The sequence below is a fragment of the Pan troglodytes genome, chromosome 5, assembly GCF_028858775.2.
Source record: "Pan troglodytes isolate AG18354 chromosome 5, NHGRI_mPanTro3-v2.0_pri, whole genome shotgun sequence".
In the NCBI taxonomy this organism is placed as follows: Eukaryota; Metazoa; Chordata; class Mammalia; order Primates; family Hominidae; genus Pan; species Pan troglodytes.
Genome location: NC_072403.2, coordinates 139,023,646 through 139,039,328, shown reverse-complemented (window position 1 = coordinate 139,039,328; position 15,683 = coordinate 139,023,646). Strand labels below are relative to the sequence as shown.

Sequence of the window (15,683 nt, the reverse complement as noted above, 5' to 3'; positions counted from 1 at the left end):
AACGGTTGAAACAATTATCAATAGTCCCTAAGAAATAAGGAAGCACCTACTATATTAAATTGTACCATAATACATACTAGATAAGGTTATGAAAAACACCTTTAAGAGAGTATCTTTGTGAAGAAGGATGGAGACAGCCTTTAAGAGATCTCAGCCCAAGAACCTTCAAGTTCTTTTGACAAAGGACTTTGAAAAGCACCTCCATGGAGACTGACATTATCACTTACTCAAATTATTACAGGTTCTCCTTACCAATACTGACACACTCCATAGTATGGTTGTTGGCTTCCAACCCTTCTGGGCAATTGTCAAGGCACTTTCCAAGGTGTAAGTAAAATCCACTTTTACATTTTGTGCAGAAATTTTTGTTGAAACAGGTATCACAGTCAGCTTTGCATTCTGAAAGAGAAAAAGGAGAAATATGCTTGCATTATGTTCTCTTAACTATTGGTCCAGTTCTACATGTGTCAGACACAGCCACACACAACTTTAGTATCAAATAAACACCTGAAGTCCAAAATTATTTTGCCAGACTGAATTCACGATTCCTCCACAGTGATTTAGTTGAGGTACATTGGTTATTGATTTTAAAATCATTGTACTGATTGCCCTATGAAAAAATCTTTGTTTATATATATATATATATATATCCAAGAATATTTATAAGATGAAGTATCTGTTTATATTAAGTGATAGTGAAAATGTTTCATCAGAACCTTAAGAAAACATACAAAGGATATTACCTTTGTGTTGTTCTTGAGGGCTATTGATTCTTACAACAAATATTTGATTGCCTACTATGTGCCAGGCATTGTTTTTTATACTGGTTGACAGCAATGCACAAGAGGGGTAAGAGTCAGGCTTCAGAAAGTTTACATCCTAGGAGAGGAGATACAGTAAACAATAACAATAGTTCACCCTTATATGGTGATTACTGTAAGCCAGGATTGCTATAATGCTTTACAATATTATTAAGTTATTTAAAGTTTACAACAATCCAATGAGGTAGTCATTGGTATAATTTCATTTTACATATAAGGAAACTGAGGCTCACAAAAGTTATAAAACTAACCCAGGACAACAGATCAGACTGCTTTTTGAAACCAGGCAGTCTAGTTCCAGAGTGATAAGTGCTCTGGAAAACAAAACAAAAAAACAACAGCAAATGGTGGGAAAAAGAGATGGAGGGTGGTTGACAAGGGGAACAGGCTGATTAGTTTGGATAGGATGATCATGGAATGTCTCTCTGAGAAGGTGACATATGAGCAAAATCATCAATGATATAAGACAGCCAGCTATGCAAAGATGTGGACAAAAAGCTTTCCAACTGCTAGAACAGCCAGTGTAGAACATAATTGCAAAGGCTTGAGGTGGGAAGAGCTTATGAGAAGGGAAGTGAGGCTGGTGCAAAATGGTTGAGGGGGAGTTGTAGGAGATGAGTTTGGAGGAACTACATGTGGTATTTGAATAGAGTGGTATTTCCTAATTTACATTTTTGAGAAAGGTCCCTGGGTCTGCAGTGTGAAAAATAGGTTTTCAGATTCCAGATGACAGTACTCCCAATATTTATTTCCAATTGATAAATAAATGTTTCAGTTGCTCTGGAATCTCTCTTGAAGTCAAAATAGCTGAAATGATTTGGCAAGTTAGTCAATACTTGGATTTTGTGTTGATAATGGAAACTCAGATGGAATTGAGGCTTGCAGTACTTTTCTATAGGTTCAATGAGCAATAATCATATTCCCAGCCTTTGCTTTCATGATTAAAAAGAAAACCAAAACATGAGTGCTTTTTTGTAAGTTAGTGATAAAAATTTTCTGGTTCTGAGGGTTAAGTCCAAGTATGATTTAGCCTAATTATCAGATAAACATTATCATTTACTTAACATTGAATATCACAAATATATTAGAGGCCATTACAATCTGGAAAAGTCACCAAAGATGAGATAAAAATACAATTTTGTGTGGGCACTTACTTGTACACTTATTTATATCTGGATATCGAGTTCCATAATATCCACTTGGACATGAAGAGAGACATACTCCAATCTGCTTCATGCCAATTCTTTCCAGAGCAAAAAATAGTCTGGGCTTACATGACAAACATCCATTGTAATCTGAGCACGTTGCACAGCCTCCTTGGCAGCCTTGACTAACGTTAGGATGCACTGTGGAGACAAATGTAGAAAGACATTACAAAGGTTAAATCACAGATTAAAAAAATGACATTTTCTGGGCAGGATATATATTCTCTTTCATTAGCTTTCAATTCGTTGGCAATGGGTGAATGAGGTGGGATTTTTTTTCCTATTTTTTTTATGATCTTTTATTTCCCTTTAGCACATGTATTGTTTTTAATTTCAAAGTTCTTAAAATTGAGCATTTGAAAAATAAGAATATACTGCCTCAAAGGACTTATACATGTGTGTGTATACATAGTCTCTTTATCATATAATATATATTTTTAAATTATGTATAACTAATTATATATATTCTCTTCATATATATAATATCCTCACTGAACTAGCACCCTGGGAGATTGGGGACTGGTAATTTTGTGCTCATTTACACAGTGAAATTAATACACATTTGCTTTGCTTTTCATTTATGTAATGGAGGATAAGCGTATGTTTCTAATTTCTTCAGTAAGTAAAATAATGTACATTAGGGCTTAACTTGAGTAAGGACACTAAGTTTTATATCTGTTTTGAACTATGGTGTATTAGAGAACACAATTTTACTTTTTGATCCAATGCAAACTGATGCTGAAACTATGTTAGCTGTTGAGCACCCCACAATTCCTTCATTAAATATTTCTTCTCACACGAGCTTAATAATTGCCAGTTCAAATAGATATAATGGTGAAAATGTGATGCTTATCTCACCAGTGTTTCCATGTGGATCATATATGACTACTTATGGTAATTTATGTTCAATATTTTCTCTTTTGGAACTGGAGTCTTACAGTTTCTGTGCCCTTATCTTCTACTTACTCGAGTGAAATGTATATTTGGTGAGAATGGACCAGTCTACCTTAAGAATCACTGTTACACATATTCCAGGGTTTCCAAGAGTTACCAATGTGTGAGTTAAGAGTGTTCATTAGCAAGTCTGAACAAACAGAAATGAATATTTGGGAGACTCATGTTTGCTTAAGATCATCACAACTTTAAATCTTCTTTTGACTATTAAATAGTCATCATCACCTCTGCATGAGCTGGCAAAAACTACTGACTAACGGATGTTTCTCATATAGCTGGTGTTTAGGATGATTTCTTTTCCTAATGTGTTCTCCACTCAAATATATTGCTAATAGCTTTATTGTCCTTTGAAGATGCCAGAAGAAAAAAAAACATAATCCTTAGAGAAAGAAAGATTGATGCACAGGAATCTAAAGGCATGCCAGTGTATTTCTGGCTTCTCTTGTTGGTAGTAGAAGGAGTAGGCTCTGATGGACCTTAACATTATTAAATCTGTCTTTACAGTGACGTTTGGTTATTACTAAGTTCTTTACCACAAAAACAAATCCCTCCAAGCTTAGTTAGAAGAGGTACCTATAAGACCAAACAGCCTTACCACAGGGGTGCACGGGTTAGTTACAGAGAGGTCATTCGGTTGACCAGCATCCTCTGCCTGTAGGAAACCATCCCCGAATCAGCCACAGGAACCACAAGCAGCTCATTCTCATTCCAAGACGTTTTGTAAATAAACTAAGGAAATGTGTGGGGGAAGGGAAGTCTGCTTTTCCTGTGCATGCTCCTCTGTGGGGGTGGGGTAGTCACATAAAGTGGCACAGGAGGTTTAGACATTACAGGGCCTGGGGGACTTGTAAGTGAAACTACTTTCCAAGTAACAGGGTCATTTTTCATGCCAGTAACTCAGCATTGGTGACTTACAGAAAACGTGTACATATTGTAAGCTTGCAAAGATCCTAAAAAGTAAAAGGGGCAAGAGATTTCCATGTGTTTGGAATCTATCATTATCCATTTCAAGAAGCGAGAGGTGTAGATAAAAACTTGTAAGACCTTTTCATAGAATTGTCTATAGGAGAGTGGACCTCAACTTGAAGGAAAAGTGCTTCAAACTCAGGGCACTAAGAGACTCTGGGTTTAAGAAAGATGGACCATATTGGTCCATGTCAATCCATCCCTATCTCTGAAATGTGGCTGCTGAAAGAAAACACAAAATTCTAATTTTATGTATTCTGAAACTTTTGCCAATTATGATATAATTTTAAATACATCAATTATTAATATAACCATGATTTACATATTCAGAGCTTCAAAAACTGACATTCCTTAAGATAAATTTTATTTTAAAAACTAGGTTTTGAATGTTTGGAATGTTCTTCAGGAGAGAGCTTTGAATAAGTCTCATGATTGTAACTGTATCCACTGAAATTATGAGATGTGCCAAAATACCTTGCTTGATTCCCTCTGTCTCTAAAACTTTTACTGATGAAATGCAGCACAGTCAACATTGTGCTACAATAATTCTTTTTACCTTTTTTTTTCATATAATGACTTCCTAGGCAAGGGTTTTTAAAAATTTGATTTTTGAAAAAGCAAGAAAGACCTAGTTGTCCCAACTTGCAATAAAATTATATGTTTTAATCAGTGAATTTTGAATATGGACAATGAATTTTGAATATCAAATGATGGCAAACCTTATTTCTTCAGGAAGGTTTAAATGCTGGCTGTGGGAAGAGAGAGAAATGAAGACTATGAAGCTCAGATTCAATGAGTCTAGATTTTTTTTATGGTTATGTAGTGTAGTGACAGCTTTCTTGAATGCCGTATAAGGATCATACAAATTACACAGTCAGTATTACACAACTAAGTACAAATTTCCCAAACTTCATTTTAAGGCAAGAGATTTTACTTTTTATATGGAAACCACAAAAAACTTTGGTCTATATTGACTGTAACAACACTTTCAGCCATAAAAACTTGTGATTCTGAGACAGAAAATAGAATTTTACTTTCTCATGTGTCTGTCTTTTTATTCCCCATTCAATATTAACTTCATTTTGAATTTCTAAATCACCTTTTTCAAACAATATTTTCCTACTATTATTTGAAGTTGTTGGTGGAGAGGTAGGGAAAGTTTCACAGAATCTCAGTGTTTGAACTTAATCTTAGAAAACGAGTTGGAGTTTATCAGTATGTAAGTGGCCATGTGTGGCTAGAGAAGGAAACACTACAGTGACCCAAGCTGGGAAGGAGACTGGCATGAGTTTGATGCAACTGGTGCATAAGTAGTGGGGAATGAAGATATAAGGAATAACAAGAAGATTGGAAGTATAAAATAGATCTAGATTACAGAAACTTTTGTGAGATAGGCCAATGAAATTCTTCTGTAAACATAGGGTGTTTCAATCACACCAGTGATTGAAATTTAAGATTTGAATTGGAAAGGAAATTTCCCTGGCAGTGTGGCAGGCATGGAAACTAGGAGAAGAATAATGTAGTAGTCAAGGTAAGAGGCTGATGATAACTTAAAGTACTTCAGAGGCAATATAATGTAGTGAGGAAGGGATGCATGTTTCAAGGATATTTAGGAGGTGGTACCAACCAAATATAGTGGCCAATGGCATGTAGGCTGAACAAGAAAGAGGATTTGAAAAGGTGGGTTTCTAGGTCCAGCCAGTGAATAGAGAGGGGAGGGGCTACCAGGGGAGTAAAAGCCTGCAGTTGGAGAGTAGGGCATGGTGCATAGAATACTGATGTTTAAAAAGATAAACCTGGCTTGGAATCATTAATTTTGCAGATTTTATGAAATATCCAGAGAGTGATGCTTAATAGATGGAGCTTACTTTGGAGTGGCTGTTGGAGATGCACACATGAGTCTCTGATGGTGGCTACTTAATTAGAAAAGCCATGGGAGCTACTGGGCCTGGCACGGTGGCTTACGCCTCTAATCCCAGCATGTTGGGAGGCCACGGTGGGCTGATCACATGAGGCCAGGAGTTTGAGACCAGCCTGGCTAACATGGTGAAACTCCGTCTCTACTAACAATACAAAAATTAGCCCAGTGTGGTGGTGCACGTCTGTAATCCCAGCTACCGTAACTGCTTGAGCCTGGGAGTTGGAGGTTAAAGTGAGCGCAGATCGCACCATTCCACTCCAGCCTGGGTGACAGAGTGACACTCTGTCTCAAAAAAAAAAAAAAAAAACAAGGGGAAGCTACTGAAAAATTACAGAAAAAGAAGTCATCATGCAAAATAGGGGACATTTGGTAAGAGAACAAAATGTATTATAAGCAGCTTTAAACAATACTTTGAATTTCTAGGTCACTCACTGTTGCTTTCAGAGCATACTCAAAAGCTAAATTAACTGTGGTAATTGCCTTATGATACAAGTAAGTAGAAGCTATCATAATCATTTATTTTGAAACTTCAAACTTGAACTCTAAGGAATAGCCTGCTGGAAAAATAGTGAGTTTAGATCAGAGGTGAAAATAGAGATCTTTGATATCTGGTAACTATATCTTTATATATAAGTAAACTTTAGATGTGTAATGGGGGTAGATATGAGTGGGAAAATGGGCAGAATTCATGGAAACTTTAAATTGGGACTTTCTACTAAAAATGTGTCACATACACAGTGAAATTAATATGTCTATCTTTAGAATTAAGAAAGAGGGAACTATTATTTCTTAACTTGTTTATTATGGTTAGTTGTACAAAAAGGGTGTGCACTGATACATAACTTAAACCTACTTTCAGTGTCTGAACTGTCAACACTCCCTGAGTAAAAAACTTCAATTTCACTATCTGTTAGGAAGGCTTCCTACTATTTGATAACCTTTAACTTGTGATACATAACTGATGCAACCATTCCTAAGAGACTTGCCATTATCATAAGAGTTAATTCAACTTTGATAAAATATCCAGAATACAGAATTTTAAATGGAACCAGAACATTTGGTCAATATACAACCTTTGGCTACTTGTTTTCAATGTTTATGATGTATCAACTAATACAGTATTGGGAACTAAATTCTGTTTCTGTGACAACTTAAATGCAAGCTTCAAGCATTTGCTTTACGTTAATTCACTTCTAAAGCTCAGTTACAAATGTACTAACATCTATTGTAAGTTGTTATGTGAAAAAAATCCATTATTGCATGCTGCCAGTTACTGCTGGTGATCATTTATTTGTAGCTAATTTCCAGAAATGTAAATTTTAGTAGACTTTAGACTAATAAAACAGGTTTGACTGAGTTGGAAAGAAGTGCCAGATACATAAAAGTAATAATGATTTTATAATCTAATTAAAAATTAATAAATTCACAAATTTGATCTAAGTTATTTTTAACAACAATAAAAACATCATATATAAAATCTCTCCAAAGCATACTTGCCTGCACAACATTCACTGCCTGTTTTTCTGTATGCAGTGGCCTTAAGAGACAGGGTAGAGAGAAGAGACCAACTGAATTCTATAATCAAAGTTTTTTTTACATCTGTCCTTTCCTCCATGCCTTCTCTTTTTAGAAGTGTGCTCACATTGACTGTACGCTTCCTGAGGGAAAAGGTCTCATGGTTTGATAATTTCTTCTTCTTTTTTCCTCTATAGATTCAGGAATTTGAGATAATTCCCACCTTCTATTCAAGGAAGCTATTTATTGAATAGGTTCTCAATAAAGTGTTTTTGATTATTGAAGGAATGAACACAATACATATAAAAAAGCTATTTTTTAAAAAAATAATAAATATGTTGTTAGGTACAGTGGCTCACAACTGTAATCCCAGCACTTTCCTTGAGCCAAGGAGTTTGAGACTAGCCTGGGCAACACAGCAAAACCCTGTTTCTACCAAAAAAAAAAAAATTAGCTGGGCATGGTGACACATGCCTGTGGTCTCAGCTACTCAGGAGGCTGAGGTGGGAGGATCCTTGAGCACAGAAGGCCCAGGCTCCAGTGAGCCAAGATTGTACCATTGCACTCCAGCCTGGATGACAGAGAGATACCTTGTCTAAAAAAAAAAAAAAAAACCCGAAAGAAAGAATAATAAAAATGTTAAAGTAGTAAATGTTTAACAGAAAGTATCTATAACAATTTAAGTGGGCTATGCCTATGAATATCTGGCAAAGAAATCACCTTGCAAATTACATAAACTTTGAATGCTTAATTATGAAATCAATCATTCAAAGTGAAGTAATAATGGTTTTTTTATGTGTCATTTACTTCAGTAATTCATTCCCTTAGAGAAAATGTGGCGATTTTTCTTGCCTAAGTTAGGACAACACATTTCTACCGTATCTTGGGACTTGATTATTACGGAGCCACATTTAAGTTTGGAGTAATATTACATTTATTGAAAATTAAGAGATGTTTCCCGATTCCTCTGGTGGCAATGATCACTTTAAGAAAAGTCTAATGTTAAAAATTTGAATTATTTGGCTGTCTCTCTAAAATTCTGCCCAGTCAACCCAAGAAAATATTCAGAGTCAGTGTTTCTCATTTGTTCATGTGTTAAAGCTTGCAAGTAGAGGCGACAATGGCTAGGTCTCCACAACCATTTAGGCAACTTGAGAAAGTTAGGTATAGATAGCAGAATATGAACACAAGATTTTTTGAATAAATATAATTACTTATTTGGACACAACACTCCTTTTGGATTATCAAACTATGATATTTGGGTGAATACAGGTTTATTCATTATTATTTTTTATTGATAACTTATTGAAAGAACCACATGTTTATATGTCCAAATATATACAGACCCTGCCATTTTTGAAATACTGTTTATCATCTGATGGTTTTAGGGTTTTAATATACCAATGTTTTAACCATTAAGTAAATTAAAATTCACCTATGCTATTTAAATATACATATTTAAATATGTGCACATATGTGTTTGTATGTCTGCGCATGTGTATATGGATACACACACATATATGTGTGTATATACATATATATATGCACGCATGCATGCCCATGCATGCACACACACACCTACATACAAATTCTATTGGTCTTTCGTCAAACTCAAAAGTACATACATTAATTGAACTTTAACAGCTAGGATAATAGAGTCTGCTGTATCTTTTATCCTACTAAATCAACATCTAATCTGAAAGTTTGTGCCTACACCAGAGGTTGACAGAATTCCTAAGAGTCTCAGAGAGGAATGTCTTCACCAGCTGCTGAATACAGCCCAGTTGGTGCACCACCATTATTATTATGTGGGGAAACATACTGTTTTTAATGGAAATGGTTTCTTTGAGAACTTGGAAAATCTTTCTTTTTCTCTTACTGAATAATAATTTCCTGAAGGGAGTCTAATATTTATATTCTATAAATACTTTAAAATAAAGCCACAGCAATAAAACAAACCTAACATTAAGCAGCAAATAGCTAGGCTTTCCACTAAAATCAAGTCAGCCCAAAATATTAAGAAAATGGCCAGCAAATGATGTTAGCTGTAGAATTCATGAAATCTAAGATATGATGAATATTTGGGAGCTCAAAGCCAACCTGGTAACTGAAGGCTATGCTTTGCCTAACCACAGCTAGTCCAAAATCAGGACTAGAAATGAAAGATAGATGCAAGTAGGCTTCACTGTATATGGATACACTGTGGAAACTATGATTAAGGTTTTCAACAAAAATTTCACCCACAGTGTGCTCAACATTTCATGTGATGCAGGAAAGGCAGGAATGAATAAGACATCCAGTTCCTGAAGACATGATGTTCATCAGTTAATAAGTACGTAAACAAGGAATCAAATGATTAAAGATTGTAATGAGTGTTGTTAAGGCAACAAACAGGTGAATAAGGCAGAGAATAACTCTGGGAAGCTTCCTTAAATACATGTCAGGGAAGAACCTTTAAGTCTACTCCTTAGCCGAGGCCTGCAGAATAAGGAGGAGTCATCATGTAAACCCAGGAAGAGTATTTCAGGTAGAGCACCAGCAGTGCAAACAGTATAAAGCCATGGGAGAAACTGGGCACAAGGAGCAACATGACAGGTACCAATGAGGCTGCAATGCGTTGAGTGCTATAAAATGAGTTACAAAGGGTGGTTGGAGCCAGATCCTCCCATCCCTTGAGGGCCAAAGTAAAAAGCCTAAGTACATGTAGCCTCTGCATTTCTAAGTAAATATTAGAAGGAAAGGAAAGAACACATTTTGCCTGATATAGTTACTTTAATTTGTGTTAATTTTATGGATCTTGGAACAGAACCAGCATCTTGTATTCCATGAAGATATGTTCTCTTTTTAACTCGTATATTAGAGGAAAATGTTCTAACTAGCAACAAACTTGGGGATTTACATCCAGATTCCAATCTTTGAAGAGGCTGTGCATCAATCTACATGTGTTTTGCTCTTGGGACTATCTCGTTTCTCCTCTGTTCCTCCCCATCTTTCTCTAGCAGTAATTTTAGTTTGCTTTGGGATTTTAATTTTCATTCTATGTAAGTGTGTGTGTGGGAATAAGTGGGGAGAAGTAAAAAAGTTATCAAATACATGAAAGGTCATAAGAACAAAGAAAGAATAAAAAGCAAAAAAATTACAGTCTTGCATATAATCTTTTCTTGTATTTTTCTAAATTGTTACCATTAGCAATGCATATTGAAACAGTCTAAATAACTTAGAGTAACAACACTGTGCTTTTTACTTCTAATTTAATATTTCTTTTAGTATCTTAATATTATGTACTTTAATTCCTTAAATGAATTAAAAATCTATGGACTAATTTCAAATTGGATACTTCAAAAGTAATAAAAACCCTATGAACTTTCCTGTGACCAACCGACTAGCTACAGTTGATGCTGCTATTGAAACTGTTACAGACTACTCACAGAACCAAAAATAAAGAGGTGGTTTTTTTTCCTAATCGCAAGTAGAAAAATCCTTTGTAAAGTGAATGCACTCTGCTACGAGTGTAAAATGTAAGGTACTGAGTCAACATCCCCAGCTGTTGCTAAGAGAGGGAAAGCTTCCCCTTCTCCAAGTGGCCATGTTCCCAAGTGGAGGTGAATAGAGGACAAGAGGGGGTGGATGGGGGTGATGAGACCCAGATTCTGTAGAGAGCCAGGACCTATTGATGAGTTAGTGGGTAATAACAACGTTTTTCATAAGACAGATCCAACAGTGTTCATCCAACAGTGGGAATCATTATGTGCTGTGGTCTGGCTGAGAAAGGCATTCCATTTTTTTTTTAAGGTTAGAAATAATTAGAAATATTTTTTTAAGGTTAGAAATATTTTTTTTCTAACCTTAAAAAAAAATAAGAAATTTTTTTAAGGTTAGAAATAATTAGAAATCAACATAAACAGAAAATGTGATAGTTTAATGGTAATGAATCCGCATGAGTGCTCCATAACTACTAACTTCACATTCTTGAATGAAACAAACTTCAGTTTGTGCTAAAAACAAACTCCACTTTGTTATATTGTGAACAAACTTGGATATTTGTGCTACATAGCATGCTAAAGTAGCATATCTGATGGCTGACGTCTTAGCATAAGTAAACAGCAAGTGAGAGACTTGTGGTATTTCAACAGGCACTAGAAGATGTACCAATAGTGAGTATACCATTTTTAAAAACTCCAGCTTTATGTATCACATATAAAATTCTGAGCAAAGAAAATAAGTGATTTTTTTCCTAGATTCACAAAATTGCTAACAGAATTGAAGAAGAATATACATGCACCTTTGTAAGTATGATGCATCTTTATACTTATGTGCATGGCTCCAATTGCTAACGGAATTGAAGAAGAATATACATGCACCTTTGTAAGTATGATGCATCTTTATACTTATGTGCATGGCTCCCTGCATTGTGACCTCATTCAGAAATGGGTCCTGCACACTTCCCAGAAGAGCACAGGGACAGGGTGAAGAGGTACTGGCTCTGCACTCATTTAGAGTCTGGTTTTGAACCCTAGTTGTCATGTTTTCTAGCTGAGTTACCAATATTTATTTTTTATCCAGTTATTCATTTAAAAAATTAAATTATTCAACATCCACACAGTGTTCTAGTAGGTGAGCATACAAAGATGAATATAATCAATTATTTGTGTAAATGAATTTCCAGTCTGATTATATATTTAGACAAAAGTTGTTTAATTTTTTTGAGCCTAGGTTTCCTCATCTGTAACACCGGAATATCTGCTTGATATGTATTTGAGAGGATTAAGTGAGATGCTGTGTAAAGTGCTTAGGACTCTCATAGGCAATCATCAAAATCATAGGTATAAGACACTTTGTTTAACTCAAGAGGCACTAAACTCATCCTGTGTTATCATCATCCATATTTGAAGCAGCTGGCAGCTTTATCCAATAATAACTCTTAGAAAAGAGGATACATACTGAGGCTTCTAATACAGGAGGTGTGAGAAGCTTGGGGAACCAGAAACTCACTAACAGTCATAGAGAGTGGCTACTTTTTAAGGACCATAGACACAGACTTTAATAGGAGTCACAGACATCCGGGTCAAGAAGACCTCTGAGGCACTAGCTGCTCACTGAAGACACACACCTACTTAAATAGACTGAAAAAGGTAAGATATGGCATAGAAATGATATCAATATGGTACCGAGAAACCAAAGGTCTATATGGTACAGAGAAACCAAAGGTCTAAATATTCTAAAACTTTACTGTGTGTAAAAATGGCCTGGATTACTTGTTTACAATGACGAGGTAAGATGCCACTCCCAAATATTTTGATTTGGAAGTGAATCCAGTGGATTTAGGTAACTGCATTGATAAGAAGCATCCCAGGTGAATCTGAAGAAGATGATATAAATACCACACTTTCAGTATTACATTATTATTATCTTCACAAATAATTGTTTATTCAGTGATTACTGGAAGCAGTCTTCTAGGTACTGATCATACTGAGAGACAAAAGATAGTCTCTGACTCAAGAAGCCTACAATACAATTAATAAGATAATACTTTAATATTCTAAAAACCATAAATGTATAGATTAGAAACTTTTTGCCACAAATTAAAAGGCAGGAGCAATTATTGATAATTGAGATATCTAAAGATTACAGAGAGCAGATAGGAATGGTTATGGAACTTGAAGGAAAAGAAAAACTGAGACAAATGGAAAGGGGGAAAGAGGGAAAATGTTATGAACAAAATGCTTTATGTAGGAATACATACATAATATCTGAAAGGATGGTGAATTTACCTATGGAATTTAAAGGGCTCTTGAAGCTCTTCCTTCTCCCTTAAATTTGCAGATGAGAATATTGAGATCCATATAGTCAGCTTCCAGCCAATAGAATCATAAACTTTGGGAACTTTAGAGGTATCTAGTTCAAACTGCTTTCCTGTAACAGTCTACTTGATTATGTCTAGTAAAACAAATATCATGATACTTGGGGAAAGCCCATACAATTATCTTATAATGATATTTATTTATTTATTTATTGAGATGGAGTCTCTCTCTGTCACCCAGGTTGGAGTGTAGTGGCACCAACTCCGCTCACTGCAACCTCTGCCTCCCGGGTTCAAGAGATTCGCCTGCCTCAGCCTCCCAAGTAGCTGGGACTACAGGTTCACACCAACATGGCTGTCTAATTTTTATATTTTTAGAAAAGACGTGGTTTCACCATTTGGCCAGTCTGGTCTTGAACTCCTGACCTCAAGTGATCCACCCGCCTCACCCTCCCAAAGTGCTGGATTACAGGCATGAGTCACCGTGCCCAGCCCATAACGACATTTATTAATAAACATCCCATTATATCAAAACTCAACCATCTCTCTCAGAAAGTTCTACTACCCTAGAGAATACCCAGCAAGTTTTCTGCTTTTTCCTGAAGACAGTTTGCCAAACAATGCTTGATGCTCTTGCTTCGGTATCTCCTTCTCCCCACAATAAGCTCATTCATGGGTATTCAAATGGGACATGACGTTAAAGATCTGCCAGTTCACATTGTCAGCTAGTAAGACTCTCATCTATAATAAAGATTTCCTCTAATCTACATGCCTTTCTTGTCAAATCCAAAGGAATTATACTAATAGTAGGAACTTCAGGGTAGATATATGAGAACTGTGGTAGTGTGGGAAAAGTCATAGAACTGTAGAAAAACAAAACAACTATCCCCCTACAAGACCTTTGAGGCTAAGTTTTGCAACTTACCAACCTTGTGATACCATACAAATCACTTACCATCTTTGAGCTTTAATTGTGAAATGAGTATGATAACACCTGTTCTGCCCATTTCAAAAGGGTGTTGAGAAAAAAATCAAATAAGACCATGAGAAAGTGTCTATATGCTGTACAAAATCATATTAATATAAGTTATTGCTGATAATGGGCAAAATGATACTTTTCCAGCTCAGGATCAGATTTGAACCTTCCTCATTCCCAGAAATATAATATGTTTGATGAGGAAATGGATAACTGTGTTTGAGAGTACGGCATGTGTAATTGGTTTGTTTTTTAAAATTGTGCCTTGTCATGAGCCATCTTCCTTTAGGGCAACAGGTTATTGTAACTTTTTAAAGTTTGGCATATCTTGGAGTAAGGAAATAAAGAGACTGTGAAGCAACTCCTCAGTCAATGAACAGATAATTCTGTCCAAGGAGGCCATTATTAAACACATAAGAAATCAGATTGGCAGAGGATCCACAGAGCCCTTCTCTGGAAGGTCAACCCTTGGAACCACCTGCTGTGTAGCATTTGGTATTACAGAATGGCCACAGGAGTTATTTCTACTCTTGGCTCCACTGCAAAGTGACTTCAGTGAAGTCACTTACTTCTCTGGTCTCTATCTTCTTCAGTAACATGAGTGGTTTATGCTGCATATATAATTCACAAAAGTCTTCCTAGCTATTAAAACTATTGTACACTTAATTGACATGTGCCTTTTTTTTTTTTTTTTGAGGAAGGGTCTCAGTTTGTTGCTTAGGCTGGAGTGCAGAGGCATGATTACTGCTTACTCCAGCCTCAAACTCCAGGGTTCAAGTGATACTCTCACTTCAGCCCCCACAGTAGCTGAGACTACAGGTTTGAGCCATCATGCCCGGCTAATTTTGGTATTTTTTGTACAGATAGGGTTTAGCCATGTTGCCCAGGCTGGTCTTGAACTCCTGGACTCAGGAGATTTGCCCTCCTTGGCCTCCCGAAATGCTGGGATTACCTGTGAGAGCCACTACATCTAGTCGACATGTGCTTTTCTGTTGCAGCAAATGGCACCATGAAGATGCTACAATCGGAAATCCAGGAGCCCTCCTTATCCTCTTCTCCAATCACCTTTCTTACAGATTCTACCTCCCTTATTAATAGAGTTCACATCTTCCCATTTCCTACTACTACTACTGCTACCATTACCAATCAGAGGGATCTTTTAAGAACAATAGTTGTAAATTATTATTATTATTATTATTATTATTTAATGGATTCTCACTCTGTTGCCAGGCTGGAGTGCAGTGGCACGATTTCGGCTCACTGCAACCTCTGCCTCCTGGGTTCAAGCAATTCTCCTGCCTCAGCCTCCCGAGTAGCTGGGACTACAGGCATGTGCCACCACACCCGGCTAATTTTTTATATTTTTAGTAGAGACAGGGTTTCACCATGTTGGCTATGATGGTCTCGATCTCTTGACCTCGTAATCTGCCCGCCTTGGCCTCCCAAAGTGCTGGGATTACAGGCGTGAGCCATCGCACCCGGCCAATAGTTGCAATCTTGTTGGGCCTCTGATTTAAAAACAGTT

The 15,683-nt window shown here is 36.3% G+C and overlaps 1 protein-coding gene across 2 annotated transcripts in view; it reads right to left on the bottom strand.

Moving 5' to 3' along the window:
* RSPO3 (R-spondin 3) overlaps positions 1-15,683 on the bottom strand; it is a 78,376-nt gene that overhangs the window by 46,230 nt on the left and 16,463 nt on the right. For both annotated transcript variants that reach the window (XM_001166327.8, XM_009451955.5), the window contains exons 2-3: positions 1,976-2,167; positions 253-399 (exon numbers count right to left, since the gene is read on the bottom strand). In XM_001166327.8, the coding sequence (XP_001166327.3) occupies positions 253-399; positions 1,976-2,167 (339 nt within the window). The remainder of the gene's footprint in view (positions 1-252; positions 400-1,975; positions 2,168-15,683) is intronic.